This window comes from Bactrocera dorsalis, chromosome 5 (genome assembly GCF_023373825.1).
Source record: "Bactrocera dorsalis isolate Fly_Bdor chromosome 5, ASM2337382v1, whole genome shotgun sequence".
Lineage (NCBI taxonomy): Eukaryota > Metazoa > Arthropoda > Insecta > Diptera > Tephritidae > Bactrocera > Bactrocera dorsalis.
The window spans coordinates 15,017,534-15,033,391 of record NC_064307.1 but is presented as its reverse complement, the minus strand read 5'-3'; the positions used below and the strand labels follow the sequence as shown (position 1 = coordinate 15,033,391).

The window sequence follows — 15,858 nt, the reverse complement described above, 5'->3', positions numbered from 1 at the left end:
CTTAAGCCGATTTATCTATGTCTGTTCGTTTATCTGTCTCTATATATGCCCCCTTCCTCCCTCAATTTGTGAGACATTGATCTAAAACTTTATAATGATTATATATGATGCTTACAGCTCATCGATACTGCAGGAAATTTGACAAAGGAAAAGTAAGCGTTCACTATTCTACCAATTTAATAGTGTTTTAGGACCCTATAGCAATATTCAAGCTGAAATATAAACGTGGAAACAAAGTTGATGCCTTCGTCTTAAAGCAGGCAGCTTTAATTCGACTTAAGCTACTCTTCCATACGATTACTGAAGGACTCTCAGCAATTTCAAGTTTTTGCCACTATTTTTATTGCTATTTACTTTGGCAATCCTTAAAGCTTGTCTTAAATCTTGCCCCAAATACTATTGTGAAATCTAAAATTTTAAATAAATGCAGTTCTAATAAGTCGTGATGGAAGTATTTGATTTATCTGAACTCGGAGTTTATTTAGGAACAAGAGAAGTTTAAAACCTTAAAATGTCATATAAATTTTTTTAAAAATCTTTGGACATGATCTATTTGCTTAGTAACCTTAAATAGTTTCAAAATGGCGTTTACTGTTATTTTAGATATTTTTGCAGCCCAAAAGTATGCTGCATTTAGTTAGGTATTTAGATGATTTCTCCACCAGAGGAGGGCGTTTATATGAATGCATGTACACTACACAGCTATAGAAAAATTAAGAAATATATATGTATGTATATGTATGTATATATTGATATTTTGTATAAATGTGTATTTTCTCAAATTTAAATTATATACTTACGTACATACATATGTACATATGTATACAATTATAAAACTTGCTTTAAAGTTACAGAAAATAAGTCGAAATTGAAAAAGCCCCCATCCACAGTCCCCCACCAACAGTTGAATATTGCCCCTTATATTTCAGTTATATCAACAACTAACTATAATTTCTTTTCTTGAATTTAAGTCTTCGAAATCATCATTATTTGCCATAATAAATTTTAATTTAAAATTTGTCACGAATTATTTATTTCTATATTTAATTTTTTTTTTGAATATTGTAACCTTATAATAATTTTCCCTAATTCAATTTTATTAATAACTGAAAATAATTGAAGAAGTGTGGCAACCTTCTATCATATCATAATTCAACTAAATCTGTATATGTGCTGGGAGTGTATTTTAAATTATTAACCACTTATTATTATTAGAAAAAATTAGAAGACAGGTGGCAACTCCAAAAAATATTTTTCTGTAATGAAACTCATCAAATGCATTTCTTAGTATGTAAAATTATGTTTTAAAAAACTTTCTGTACATGTGTGTGAAAACAGGTGGCAACTCCAAAAAAAATATTTTTTTTGCATTACAACACACCTGAACGCATTTCTTTGTATGCGCAATTGAATTTTAACAAATTTTTTGTACATGTACATATGTGAAGACAGGTGGCAACTCCAAAAAAAAATTTTTTCAATAAAAGTTATGCAAACACATTTCTTAGTATGCACAATTGAATTATAACAAATTTTTTGTACATGTAAATATGTGTAGACAGGTGGCAACTCAAAAAAAATATTTTTTCAATAAAAGTTATGCAAACACATTTCTTAGTTTGCAAAATTGTATTTCGCAAAACTTTTTATACATGTGTGTGAGAACAGGTGGCAACTCTAAAAAATATTTTTTGCATTACAACTAACTCAAACTCGTTTCTTAGTATGCACAATTAAATTTTTACAAACTTTTTGTTCATGTACCTATGTATGTACATATGTGAAGAAGGTGGCTACTCTAAAAAAGTTTGTTTTTCATTACAACTTGGTCAAACACAGTTCTTAGTAACGGGTGATTTTTTTGAGGTTAGGATTTTCATGCATTAGTATTTGACAGATCACGTGGGATTTCAGACATGGTGTCAAAGAGAAAGATGCTCAGTATGCTTTGACATTTCATCATGAATAGACTTACTAACGAGCAACGCTTGCAAATCATTGAATTTTATTACCAAAATCAGTGTTCGGTTCGAAATGTGTTTCGCGCGCGTGTTTTGTTCAGCGATGAGGCTCATTTCTGGTTGAATGGCTACGTAAATAAGCAAAATTGCCGCATTTGGGGTGAAGAGCAACCAGAAGCCGTTCAAGAACTGCCCATGCATCCCGAAAAATGCACTGTTTGGTGTGGTTTGTACGCTGGTGGAATCATTGGACCGTATTTTTTCAAAGATGCTGTTGGACGCAACGTTACGGTGAATGGCGATCGCTATCGTTCGATGCTAACAAACTTTTTGTTGCCAAAAATGGAAGAACTGAACTTGGTTGACATGTGGTTTCAACAAGATGGCGCTACATGCCACACAGCTCGCGATTCTATGGCCATTTTGAGGGAAAACTTCGGACAACAATTCATCTCAAGAAATGGACCCGTAAGTTGGCCACCAAGATCATGCGATTTAACGCCTTTAGACTATTTTTTGTGGGGCTACGTCAAGTCTAAAGTCTACAGAAATAAGCCAGCAACTATTCCAGCTTTGGAAGACAACATTTCCGAAGAAATTCGGGCTATTCCGGCCGAAATGCTCGAAAAAGTTGCCCAAAATTGGACTTTCCGAATGGACCACCTAAGACGCAGCCGCGGTCAGCATTTAAATGAAATTATCTTAAAAAAGTAAATGTCATGAACCAATCTAACGTTTCAAATAAAGAACCGATGAGATTTTGCAAATTTTATGCGTTTTTTTTTTTTTAAAAAGTTATCAAGCTCTTAAAAAATCACCCTTTATAAACATATGGTTTTTTTATTCTCTGTATTGACATTGCTGACTTAATTTATAATTATTTATTTTTTTTTTAATTGTCTTCAAAGCCTCCACAACTTAAATAAAATGGACTACAAAAAATCAGTTGATTCTCAGACTTTCTTTTTTTTTTGTATTTATACATATAGTATTTCCAGCTCCAGACCCACAAACCTCCAGACTAAACTTAATTTCTTTTAGTATCATGTTGAATATCTATCTAATCACCTCACAATTCCCGAGAACACATGCAATTCCAGAGTAATCTGCCTCTACAAACACATCGTTAGTACCCTTAGTTCAGTAGTCATTTAGAATGACCTCGCTTACATTACGCCTACCTGTTTCTCGACATAACCACCTGCGAGTCTTCAATCAAAATGAAATGAAATAAATTTTCAAAAATCAAATTATTTTCTTTAATTTTAAGTTTCGGTCGTTAAATTTTCTTTTACAATTTAAAAAATAAAAAATAATAATAATTCATTAAGCCGCTGCATCGTACCCTCGTTTCGCATACGTAATGGCGGATGCTAAGTGCGCGACAGGCAAATGTGAAGATAAGACGTAAGATATCTCAATCATATGCCTACATATCCATTTTGATTGATTTCCTCCCTAGCATCACCTACGAAGCGGTCAAAGCCATCGCTGATAATATTCTGTCGCGCATAAAAGTCAAACCGGTTATCGGCATTATATGTGGCTCGGGTCTGGGCTCACTAACTGAAGCCATTACAAATGCACAAAATATCGATTACAAGGACATACCCGGTTTTCCGGTCTCAACGGTGCCCGGACATGCCGGACGCCTGGTCATCGGCATGCTGGAAGGCCTACCAGTGTTGGCCATGCAGGGACGCTTTCACTACTACGAGGGTTATCCATTGGTGAAGTGCTCGTTGCCGGTACGCGTCATGAAAGTGATGGGTATTGAATACTTGATGGTCACCAATGCGGCGGGCGGCATAAATCCCACTTATAAGGTGGGTGATATTATGCTCATACGCGATCATATCAACTTCGTCGGATTTTCTGGCAATTCGCCATTACGTGGACCGAATGATGATCGGTTAGGACCGCGCTTTCCACCCATGACCGATGCCTACAATCCCGCATTGATTACGCGCGCTCTGAGCGTAGCCAAAGAGATGGGTATACCGGACGTGGTGAAGGTGGGCACATATTGCTTTCTAGGTGGTCCTAACTATGAAACCATTGCTGAGTGTAAGATGTTGCACACTTGTGGCGTAGATGCTGTTGGCATGTCGACCGCACACGAGGTGGTCGTGGCCCAGCACTGCGGCCTGAAGGTGTTCGCCTTCAGTCTTATCACCAACAAGTCATCACTGGACTACGAAAAGAAAGAGTATGCCAATCATGCTGAGGTCGTGGCGGTGGGTAAGAGTCGGGAGAGCACTTGCCGTGAGCTAATGTGTCGCATGATCAAATCTATAGCAGCTGAGCGTGGTAGCAGCGGTTCGGCGGACTGTGGCTGCACAACGTGAGAAACGAGGGTTGCTGAGATGCAAGCAGGATTAGCGAAAATACAAATTATCTATTTATATTTAATTTAATTTACAGAAAAGTCGAAATTTCTTAAGTTTACAAACATACAGAAATATATTTTATAATAAATAAAGCTTCTACTTTTAAACAAAATGTGTTGATTTTTCTACAGTTGTTATTGGAAGGATCGAAACCATATCCAAGTGGACGATAGAGAATTAATTTTTGCTGAAAACTTATTCTTTATATTCCTAAGCGCGGTTATATTGATTTTGAGCTCGCTGACTACGTGATCAAAGCTAATTCAGCAGTGCATGAGCTCAATAGTAATAGCATGGAGCTTCACACCGCAATCGCCGGAAACTGCAAAGTCGATGAGCTTGCTAAGTGGAGTAGCATTACCTCAATTTCATGCGATTGGATTGCAGTCAGTGCACCCCGTTGTTACTTTGGGTTCTAGCGCTGGTTCAATCGGTCTCTTATGGGCTCTTATGAATAACCAGTACTTGTGCGGCTGCGAGACTCTTCTGTCGCAGAAAGAAACGAAAGTGGTCCTCTGAACTACTTGCATTTAGCACTGTTAATCTTGCGGCAATTGTAGGTGTTCTTAATAGTCACTGTCCAATAGCTTGACACAAAAATATTTTATCGGACGCTTTTTGTCAAAGTTATGTGGAGAAAGGCAAAGTAGAATCATCTAGGCACTTTCTCTTATACTCTCCAACTCTTGCTAGACTGTCACTGAAATATCTCGGTAGGAACACCTTCAGCGAACCTAGTGAAGAAGCTGGGATTGACATTAACCGCCTTAACAAGTTTGTGGTAAGCTCAAAAAGCTTCGTAGAAATATGGGAATCTGGTCATCTATTTTTATGAGTTTTTGGGTATCACAAAGGACCAACGTTCACCGCTGTCCAAGTGAGATTCATCACTGGCTTTCGCGGGAGGATCAACCCTACAGCATAACCTACTCCTAAGAACACTTTTAGCAAAATTGTATTTATAAAAGCAGAGTAAGATAACAGTAGTTCATATTTTGATGAGCCAGAGCGAATACTAAAGGTTTGACTTAAGCTAAGTTTAGCTGTGATATTTTCCAAAACATAGTTTTGAGTTTAATATTTATTTTTATTAAAAGTTCTGTAACAACAACAACAACAACAACATTAATCCCAAATAATAGCTCCCAAATAATAGCTCCCAAATAATAGCTCATAAGTTGATCTATAATTCACTTTTTACCGGAACCTCGAATGACTTACCGTTCAGAAATTATAAGATCTTCAGTCACAGTTCTAAGTTGAATATTAAAAATTTGTCAACAACAACAAAAGAACTTTTACTACCGAGTTATAGCGAATACTTTTTTCTATAATCCACTTTTTACCGAAGTCTTCAACGACTTACCAACTTACCGACAGAAGTTATCGGCGTTTTTCCAAGCTGCATTAAGCTCTAACCTATAAATTTAATTTTTAAAAATGTCTGCAACAACAACAAACTCTTTTATATTTTGCTTTTTTAGCTCTTGAATTTCTCTAAAGTATGGTTTTTACCGAGAGTGTCTACGGGTTACCGTTCAAAAGTTATAAGCGTTTTTTCATTTCGCAGCATAGCTTTACATTGAACATTGAATTTTTATAAAAAATTATCTAACAATAACAATTTTTTTAACTCAAGTTGTAGTATAAGAATTCCTCTAAAGTCCAGTTTTTACCGTAATTCGATACGACGCTCCCTTCAAAAGTTATTAGCGTTTTTTCATTTTGCAACAGCGATTTACCTTGAAAACTTAATTTTTATAAATACTTCTGCAACAAAAACAAAAAAATTTTTGAACCCGAATTATAGCACAAGCGTTTCTCTAAAATCCAGTTTTTACCGTAATACGATACGACGCTCCGTTTAGAAGTTATTGGCATTTTTCCATTTTGCAGTTGCCTACTGCTGCGTTCTGGTCGCCTGGTAGCGCGTCTGAGAAAAGTGCCAGAAATTGCACTTTTCAAAATTGAAAAGATGACACACATACATACACACATATACGAGAGATGTGCTGCGAGTAGCAAACGTGCAGCATACCGTCAGGAGCTTATTCTTTATATTCCTAAGAGCGGCATAGCAGCATTGAGTGTCGAATGGGAAAACGCTTATAACTTTTGAATGGAGAACCGTATCGGATTGCGGTAAAAACTAGATTTTAGCGAAATGCTTGTACTATAATTTGAGTGGGAAAACGTTTTTTTTGTTGATGCAGAAGTATTTATAAAAAGTAAATTTTCAAGGGGAAGCTATGCTGCTAAATGGAAAAACGCTTATAACTTCTGAATGGTAAGTCGTAGGCGCTTACGGTAAAAACCGTAATTCAGAGCAATTCATGTGCTGTAAGTCCAATATAAAAAATGCTTGCTGTTGTTGCAGAAAATTTATTTTAAATGTTTTTTTTTTAAGTTACAGCTATAGGTCGCTTAGAAAAATGGCGATAACTTCTGAACCGTAAGTTGTAGATGACTTTGGTAAAAAGTGTATTGTAGGAAAAGGCAAGCGCTATAATTTGAGATTGAAAAGTTTTTTTTATTGTAGTTCTAGAAAACTTTATAAAAAATTTTCGTAAAATAAAACTCAGTTATTTTTGCTAGAAATTCAACTTTATTGAAATGTACTAAGCAATATTATAGCGCGCCCGGCACTAAGACGCATGCGCTTTTGTATGCAATAACTAAGTAACAGTTAATTATAACAAGAAATTAATACAAAATAATATTAACTTAAAAGACGCACATATAAAATTATATTTATTTTTTATAAAATAAAATTAAAAATAAAACACATTAAAATAATTTGAACTAAATTTCGGGGCGTTTTTGCAAATACATTTACAAAACATAAAATAAAATACACACGTGTGTATAAAAAATATAATAATATAATAGCACATAATACATAAAATTATATTGTACATACATTTGTATGTATATATGTGTAACATAAAGAGCATGATCAGTATGCAATTACATAATAAATTACACAAACAAAAGGTGTGCTAAAACGATTGCTTCGAAATAAACTGTACAAACGAGCAATGTAAGTTATTTATTTATGTACAATTGTGTGTTTTAATTCAAAAATATAAAATACATAAGTAGATATATATGTATATCTTTTTTAAGTTATTTTTTATTGTTATAATTTTTTTTTAATTTTACAATTTTTTTAATTATATTTTTCTTTAATTTAAATTTAATTTTAAATAAAATAATTTTCATTTAATCATCTTTTATGTTATATTTTTTTTTAATATTGTGATATTACAATTTTTTATTTTATAATTCCTTTATTAAAATTATATTTTTTTACTATTGTATTTTTTAATATTATTGTATAAAATTTTTTAAAAATTAATTAATTTGTTTAATTATATATTTTTTTTAATTTAAATTTAATTTTAAATAAAATAAAATAACTTTTATTTTATTTTTTATTTTATATTTTTTTTTATTAAAAGTACTTTAAAAATTATATTTTTTACTATTATATTTTTTTAATATTATTATATAAAATTGTTTAATATACAATATTTTTTTTTAATAATGTAAATTGTTTAATTTTTTTATCATAAATTTTTTTATTATATTTTTTTAAATATTTTTGTTTGACTATTACGTAAAATTTTCCTTTGATTATAAATATTTTTAATATATTTTGTTATTTTTTTATTGTTATAATTTTTTTATTTACGATTTTTTTTTTAAACATAATTTTTTTTAATATAATAATTTTTTTATATATTATAGATTATTATTTTAAATATTATATTTATTTATTATTATATTTTTTATTATTGTATAATTTTTTTTTAATTTTTTTTGTTAATATTATATTTTTTTAACATTTTTGATTTTAATAACATAATTTTTTATAATTTTTTTTATTATATTTATTTAATATTAAATTTTTTCTTAATATTATATACTGTTTTTAAATTAATTTTTTATATCATAATTAAAAAAAAAATATTTTTTATGTTTCTTGCAATAATGTAAGTAAAAATAACAAACACAATATTTAGTAAAATTAAAACTTGTAAGTTACTGCACACTAGTGTACTTTTTGGCTAAAAATTTGTATAGCAAAACAAATTTTAAGTTTTTTTTTTAAGTTTAAACAATTTATTGCTTTTAATTGCATATGCAGGCTATATAATTTAGTATTAAATTAATATGTGTGTGGCTTGTGCGCTAGTGCTGCCTTTAAGCATGCAAATGCTCTTTAAATTATTAAATTTTTATTTTACAACAACACTTGAGTTGCTGCTGCGCAATTTGCTTGCATAATTTTTGGTTGTTATCGTTTTTTATTTTTTTTATTTTATTTTTTTTTTAATAATTTAACGTTGCATTTACATATATGTATTCTCTTTGCAAATTGTAAAATTTTATCAAAAAATCGCACGCGCATGCGCGCAGAGCTGCTAGATATGTGTGTGTGAGTGTTTGCATGTGTTAAGAACTTTTACATAATATTTATTTTGTTATTTTTTAGCTTTTTAATTTTTTAGTTTAATTTTATATAAGAGTTTATATGCTTGTATATGTATCGTATGTAGATGAGGCCTAAGTATATATGTAAGTATATAATATATATATTAGAATCAATCGCTCGCATTTTTTGTATGTATATATGTATATATATTTTGTAAGCTTGTAAAATATGTAAAAAGTTATTAAATATTTTAGTGGTTGTTGTATTGCATATATGCATATATATACTATATATCAAAAATGATTGTGTTCATGTGCCGATGTGCGTCTGCGTGCACGCAAATATATGTATATATGCTAATAGTATTACAAAATATAATTCTCAATGTTTAGCGTTTTTTGTTTTTGTTTTCTTTTCTGTTTTGTTTTTGAAGCGCAATATTTTCGCGCTTTCATGCTTGTTTCTACTTTAGCAGTTCTAGTCTTTAAGCAATTTTCACTTATTTAATTTAAATAGCAAAATATAATTTTTTTTTTGTTTTGTTGTTTTTGTTTTGTCATTTTAATAAAACTAAAATAAGCCACGCTCCTTCTTTAGATTGGTCTGCTTCCACAATGGCATCTGTTCGAATTCGGCGCTGGTCATGCCGAGCGCTGTCTGGAAGTCCGCTGCGTTCAAGTACAATTCCAAGCGCGTCGGATCCACACCTTCGGGCAGTGGACGTTCCTTCAATATGGCAAGCGGATATTCGGTTTGGGTTAGTTGTTTCAGCACATCAGTGATGGGGGTGGGTTCATCAGTACGACCATCCTGCAAAATGAGAAAATTTGTTAGTTTTATGTTCTCTAAAAATATTTATATTTGTTTTTATTATATACGAAGATCAATAAACTCGCCACTTGTATTTTCCTTCGAGAAGACAACGCTGGAACTACATATATCACTAATACTTTGAACTCTACTCACCTGCATGTTTATTTCTTTGATATCATCGCGCTCAATCCAATCGGGGAAAAGAGCTTTGAAGGCCAACGGCTCTAGGCCAGCCCATACGACATAACCTTTAATGTCTTGGAAGTCTTTTTCGTTATTTTCACCTAAAAAATATATTTATAAAAATAATTAACAACATGCAATGTAGCAACAACAACAACTTTACGCGCACATACCGAATTTGGCGCACCAGTAAGAGACGGCTGTCTCCAAAGCAGCGCGTCGCTCCGATATCCAACGATTCACGCCGGCGCGATTCTCATTCGTTGGACTGCTGCGCTCTTCAGTGGTGACTAAAAAAATTTAAAAACAAATAGTTTATTATTTTTATATAACAACAACAATAGCGGCGCAACAAACTCACTTTTGAGATCCTCCAGCGGCCACCAGCCCATCCACAGCCACAGCATATCACCGTCGTCGAGCATAAAGATGGTCGGTTGGCGTGCATTGTACAATTGCGCCTGCGTGTATGGATATGGACTGTGCAAGTCCTGGCAGCGCAGCGCATACTGCAATTCCGTGGCGCTAAATACGCCCTGCGTGCTCGAGAAATGGAAGAGACGCGCAGTATAAGCGTAATCTTTGGTTGACTCTTTGAGTAGACTATAATAGGCGTTGCTATCGTAGCCGCTCAATGCCGCTTCGAACTCGCTCGCACGCTTGCCTTCTTCCACCGTCTCCACCTGCACCACGCTCACACTCTCTGTGAATAAATCCTCCGGTTTCTCGGTTTTCAAGTGATTTGCCGCCTGCTCAGCCACATCGCGTGTATGTTTGGCGCTCTTACAGCCATGCCACACATACAACACACCCTTATCGCCGTGCACAAGCAACATGGAGGCGCGGGAACGCAACTGACGCGCATGACAGTCCACCTCGCTGAGCAGCGTCTCCTCCGGCACATTGCCAGTGATCTGATAGAGACGCCATGTGTTGCGGCGTTCTAGGCAATCATCTTTGCGCCCTTTGTGCTGGAATAGTAATTTGAAGAGCCTTATAAAGGCGGGTGTTTCATCGCCCTGTGCGACGCGCTTTTGTGCGCCCTTCTCCTTATCCAACTCGACGGTGAGCAGCGCGGCAGCACCTTTCTCATTGGCGCTGGAATCGTTGCCCTGCCAGCAGAAATATACACAACGATCGCGTCCGACGGTGGCGCGTTTGGAGATTTTGCCACTCAACTCGCGCACTGTCACCGAAATCTGATAAACCCAACGCACAATGTAACTTTCGGCAGAGTAGAAGTGTCCGTAACTGCTAGCTTTGGCGTTATCGAAGTTGAATTCGTGTATTTGCCATTTGTCGGTGGATATTGTGATGACATCGAAGTGACGCATGCTGTCGTTGTCGTAATAGAAGTTGCCACGCCCCAAATTGGCGTTTTCTAACACTAAATTAGGCTCCAGATAAGGTTCGCCTTTGTAGAGCGCGTGTCCATCGAGCGCTTTTACAGCATGCACACCATTCATGAGATAATCTTTTTCCAGATCTTCACGCTCCACTTCCGGCCAATCGGAGAATTTCTCCTTGAAAAGCGAAGTTTCCATATTTTGTGTGATTTTACCCAAAATACACCAGTCGCCACGCTTCTCGCAACGCCGCAGAAATTTATATGACTCGCGATTACCTACAATGGCTGCATAGTTAACGGGATTGACGTAGCAGCTGGAGTAGTCCACATCGCCGGTGTCGTAATGCTCTTGCGCCAACTTAATGGCGGCACGCTTGGCATTTGTCGACGCTGTCTTGCCATTCCACACGTACATTTCGCTGCCGAAATCGAAAATGATAACCTTGTTGGGGTCGAGCATCTCAACTTTCGGTATGCAGCCCCAGTACTTTTCCATCGGCACCAACGAATCATCTTGGAACTCGTAGATTTTGTTGGTCTCTATGAGACTTGCTTCAAAGAGATCGTCTTCATCGGCATGCCCACAATCGGGTATGATATAATCTTCCGGCTTGCCCAGCAACTCCCAGAATTTCTTCCAGTGACGTTCATTTAAGAATTTGCCATCGGTGAGTATGACCTCGGCAGACGCGGTGCAACCGAGATCTTTGTTCTCGACTATATAGGCGCATATTTTCTTGCTGCGCGCAATTTCGATGACATTGGCGTACGAACCGACATAACGGTACAATTGTTCACCATGCACGAGTATGAAACAATCGCCGCGATTCACCGACTTATAAGTGGGTTCAACCAAACGCGTCTGCACGTGTGTACGGCCCTTGACATGCAACAACATAAGCTTCTTATAGGGAACCCACATTTGATTGAGTGGCAGCGCGGAGGACTTCAAAGCAACCGATTTGAAATCTTCGACGGATGCCAGCCCGGCGATGGCCTCGGCCGCCAAGTTACTGCTGCGATGACCATCTGAAAGCGAGAAAAAAGTGTAATTTTAGCATTTTTCAACGAAAAGTTTTGACATCGTTCGTGTCTTCGTGCGCTACTTACATGACTCGAGCTTCAAGCGACGCATTTCACGTTCAGCCACACCAGACTTAACTTCGGTATACTCGGATGTGATATCGCTGCGTTCGGCTAAACTCTTGAGTGGGTTGCGTGCTGCACGTCTGCCCTTCGGACCTTGTATGGTACGTTTTGTAACCAAACTGTAAAAAAAGGAGCAGTAAATTTTGATGAGCTGAAGTTAATTTCGAATTTTGACTTTTCTATTTGTTTGACACTTTTCACTCAACCGAACCAAAACAAAACAAAAAAAAAATTATAACAATAAAAAATATAAAGAAATATTACAATAAAAACCGCTAATACTCACCGCTGTGTCGTCTTGATGCTATCAAAATCGAAATCGTTCACTTCGGCATCCTCGCTAATAACGGTTGTCTGTATGGGTGTTTGTTTCTTTGATGCAAAGAATTTCTCGAATGTCTCTTCGTCGTCCAACTTCGGCACAGCAACACGTGTACCCTGCGCTGCACGCTCTGCGGCAGCACTCATTGTGTTCGTCTTATTCTTCGTCTCCTTTTCATTGCAGCGCCCATCCGAGTCAGAGTCAGAGCTAGAGTTGGCCGATTCGCTATTGGGACGTTCGGCTGTTACGCTCAAGCTGCGCTGCAGGTAATTATTATGGCCGTTGGTGCCACCATTCGTATTGGTTGTCACCATCATCGATGGACTCTTGGCGAGTCCAAGTTGTGGTTGATTGGCGCTGCGCACCACATGCATGGGACACTTTTTCGGTTCGGCATTTTGTTCGCGCTCAAATTGTAGCTCAATCGGTGACTGTGCTTTCTTCTGCAGACGGCCAGCGACTGTGAACTTTGAGGCATCGGATTGTTCTGCGTAAAGAGGAAATAATGAAGAGTGTTAAAAGACAAGCTTTAAGTGGAGCAAGTTCGCTTTCGGTAAGAAAAAAAATATTGGAAGAGAAAGTTTCGAATTCGATCTTGAGGAACAGCAGAAAGCTGCGAGGGCTTCGATAATCAAAAATTAAATTAGATTATTAGTAAGTTACATATTGTAACTTTCCGAACCTGGACTTATAAACAAAACTCGTTTAATATTATAAAAAATTAAGTGATAGTCTATAGGTCACAATTGACCTAAGGTCGCGGTGCATTCCTCATTTATTAATCGTAGTCTATAGGTAATAAGAATGCCTGAAGGCTTCCTAGGAGACTCTTTTACACATCAGCGATGCAACATTCTCCGTTAACGAGATGCAAACCTAGGCCCCAACCAAAAGAAGTTGCAAACTCAACGCATTCAATTTTGGAGTCGAGTGTTTTTTCATCAAAAACGGACAAAATGTAGTAAGACTTTGCTGAGATCGCTAAAAGAGATTCGATACGATTCTCTACCTCCGCGACGCTTGACCGCAATTTAAGGGTCATCTACAATCAGTTAATGTTAGGAACAAATACTGTGTTGGGGGTCATAGCCGCTACACAAGCCGTAGATAGGATAATTTTTGGTGCGATTACAAATCAAATACAATACAACTCAATCCGTTTAAAGTTGAGTTAGAAAATGTTTTCAGAAGACGATCCTTGAACTGGCGCATATATTTTTGTTATTTGGCCGAAAAAACATCGCATTGCTGGACCATCTGTCCTACATTATACGTCAGCAATCAAATTTGTACAAACTCTACGGAAATCCGTTTAAGCAGACTATATTAATAATTTTTTCAGCCATTCATGTTGATTTCTCAGGTTTAACTCTAAAATATGATTTAAATTATCTTAAAAACCCTTTACTTACCAATACGATCCTTCCACTTCTCCGAAGATGTTTTCAATTTGCCCAAACGATCTGAAACTTTGCCACCCTCCAAGCAATTTGGTATGAGCGGTGATTGCGGCAGTGGTTTGTCCGATAGTGAATGTGCCAAAGAAAGTGATTCCTGGAATGAAGAAAATGAAAATTTTGGGTCAATAAGATGGTGATATAATTTTTGAATGGAGAAAAAATGTAGTTAAATGCGGTTACGTCTTAAAATCAAGTTAGAAAAGAGTTTAAAGTTAGATGCAAGATAGTTTATGGTAAATTCGGAGAGTTATAAGTAGGGGAGCCTTGTTGTGTAATGGCACGCACTTAGTATGACAGCCTGAAAGAGTCGATTTTTGGGAATTCAAAACACCATTCAAGCAAAGAAAATTCGATCGTGGTGGACCACTTGCCATCGAGTAATTTCTTTAGCAAATTCGAAAATACTTAAAAAAAAACAACATTTAAAGATAAGGTCTTGGTGCTGAGAGGTTGCATTTAGAGGGCTGTGAGACCAAAACTATTTGATATATCGATTCAAAATTTCAGTATGTTATTTTTTAAAGATATGACCTAACAAAACAGGAAAAATAATCAATTTTGTTTTGTAATTTCAAACAAAGTTTGTCTTTTAATGTAAGATACAAGGTGCTTCATAATAGTCTGGGTTGTCTATCGAGATGAAATAGTGGCGTTGTGATCAGAGGATACTATAGATAGCGCCGAAACTGAATTAATAAAGAATCGCATATCTCTTTCAAGTAATATTTGGAATTTCTGGTAAATTATATGTGTATGAGGCCCGTGCTGTGCTGTCCGCCATACTTCTATGTAATCTTTGAAGTATATTAATATAGTATTTAAGTATGTACACTGTCATAAATATAATTGCACGCAAAATATAACAATTGTAATTGCCTATCATAAATCGAAAACAAAAGCAGAGGATGTATGACTCACGATTTATTTCCAGAGTAACTAATTTATTATTCTTGAGAGGCTAATCAATGGGAAAAAGTATGAATTTCTTATCAAATGGCAAGTTGTGATAAAAATAATTAGGGGCTGATGTATAAACAATATAATAAATATGTACATATGTATACATAATATAATTATTATTGATAAATAAGTAAAACAAACTTAAAGGAGAGAAAAGTAAACACAAATTTTAAATAAACATATATTTGTATCATGGAGTTGTATAAGAGGGAAAAATAGATAATTAAATAAAAAAAAAAAATTTATAAAAATTAAAAAAAAAATTTAAATCTAAAAAAATTAGAAAACCAAAAAAAATAACATTTAAAAAATTAAATAATTAGAAAAAATAATTTTAAAAATAAAAAATTTTAAAAAATAAAAAAAGTAATAAAAAAATAAAAAGCAAAACTAAAAGTCAAATTTTGTAAATTTATACGCACTTTCAATAATTAATTATGAAGACGTTTACAGGAAAATAATAAAATAAAAAAAATAAATAAAAAAAATATACAAAATTTAAAAATATTTAAAAATTAAACATTTAAAAATTAAATAATTTAAAAAATAATTAATATTTTCAGTAATTAATTTTGGAGACGTTTACAGGAAAAAAATTTAAAAATAATTAAAAATTAAATAATTAAAAAAATTATATTACTAAACAAAATTAGTAATTTAAAAAATAATAAAAAAATAAAAAATTAACTAGCAAAACAAATTAAAAATTTAAAAAAATTAAAACAAATAAAACAAAAAATTATAAAAAATAAAGAAAAAAAAAATTAATTAAAAAAATTGCAAAAATATTTTAAAAATCAGCACTAAAAGCCAAATTTTGCGAAATCATGCGCA

At 34.5% G+C, this 15,858-nt stretch overlaps 2 protein-coding genes across 20 annotated transcripts in view; one reads left to right on the top strand and one right to left on the bottom strand.

Moving 5' to 3' along the window:
- The first annotated feature begins 3,189 nt into the window (after positions 1–3,189).
- On the top strand, positions 3,190–4,450 carry LOC125778967 (purine nucleoside phosphorylase-like). Its single transcript, XM_049458923.1, has 2 exons — positions 3,190–3,368; positions 3,424–4,450. Exons 1-2 carry the CDS (start codon positions 3,325–3,327, stop codon positions 4,307–4,309), a joined length of 930 nt encoding a protein of 309 aa, XP_049314880.1. The 5' UTR covers positions 3,190–3,324; the 3' UTR covers positions 4,310–4,450.
- Positions 4,451–8,664: 4,214 nt separating this feature from the next.
- The window catches only part of LOC105227966 (supervillin), a 454,663-nt gene continuing 447,469 nt past the window's right edge, over positions 8,665–15,858 (bottom strand). For all 19 annotated transcript variants that reach the window (XM_049458894.1, XM_049458881.1, XM_049458883.1 and 16 more), the window contains 7 exons: positions 14,017–14,158; positions 12,569–13,091; positions 12,244–12,401; positions 10,147–12,162; positions 9,959–10,075; positions 9,756–9,886; positions 8,665–9,599 (listed from right to left, as the gene is read on the bottom strand). In XM_049458894.1, the coding sequence (XP_049314851.1) occupies positions 9,360–9,599; positions 9,756–9,886; positions 9,959–10,075; positions 10,147–12,162; positions 12,244–12,401; positions 12,569–13,091; positions 14,017–14,158 (3,327 nt within the window). In that variant the 3' untranslated portion in view covers positions 8,665–9,359. The remainder of the gene's footprint in view (positions 9,600–9,755; positions 9,887–9,958; positions 10,076–10,146; positions 12,163–12,243; positions 12,402–12,568; positions 13,092–14,016; positions 14,159–15,858) is intronic.

Bases quoted from the DNA above. Each gene is read 5' to 3' on its own strand.
- LOC125778967 (XM_049458923.1), top strand. From the start codon at position 3,325: ATGGCGGATGCTAAGTGCGCGACAGGCAAATGTGAAGATAAGAC. The intron at 3,369-3,423 runs GTAAGATATCTC...TTTCCTCCCTAG, and splicing joins GGCAAATGTGAAGATAAGAC to CATCACCTACGAAGCGGTCA.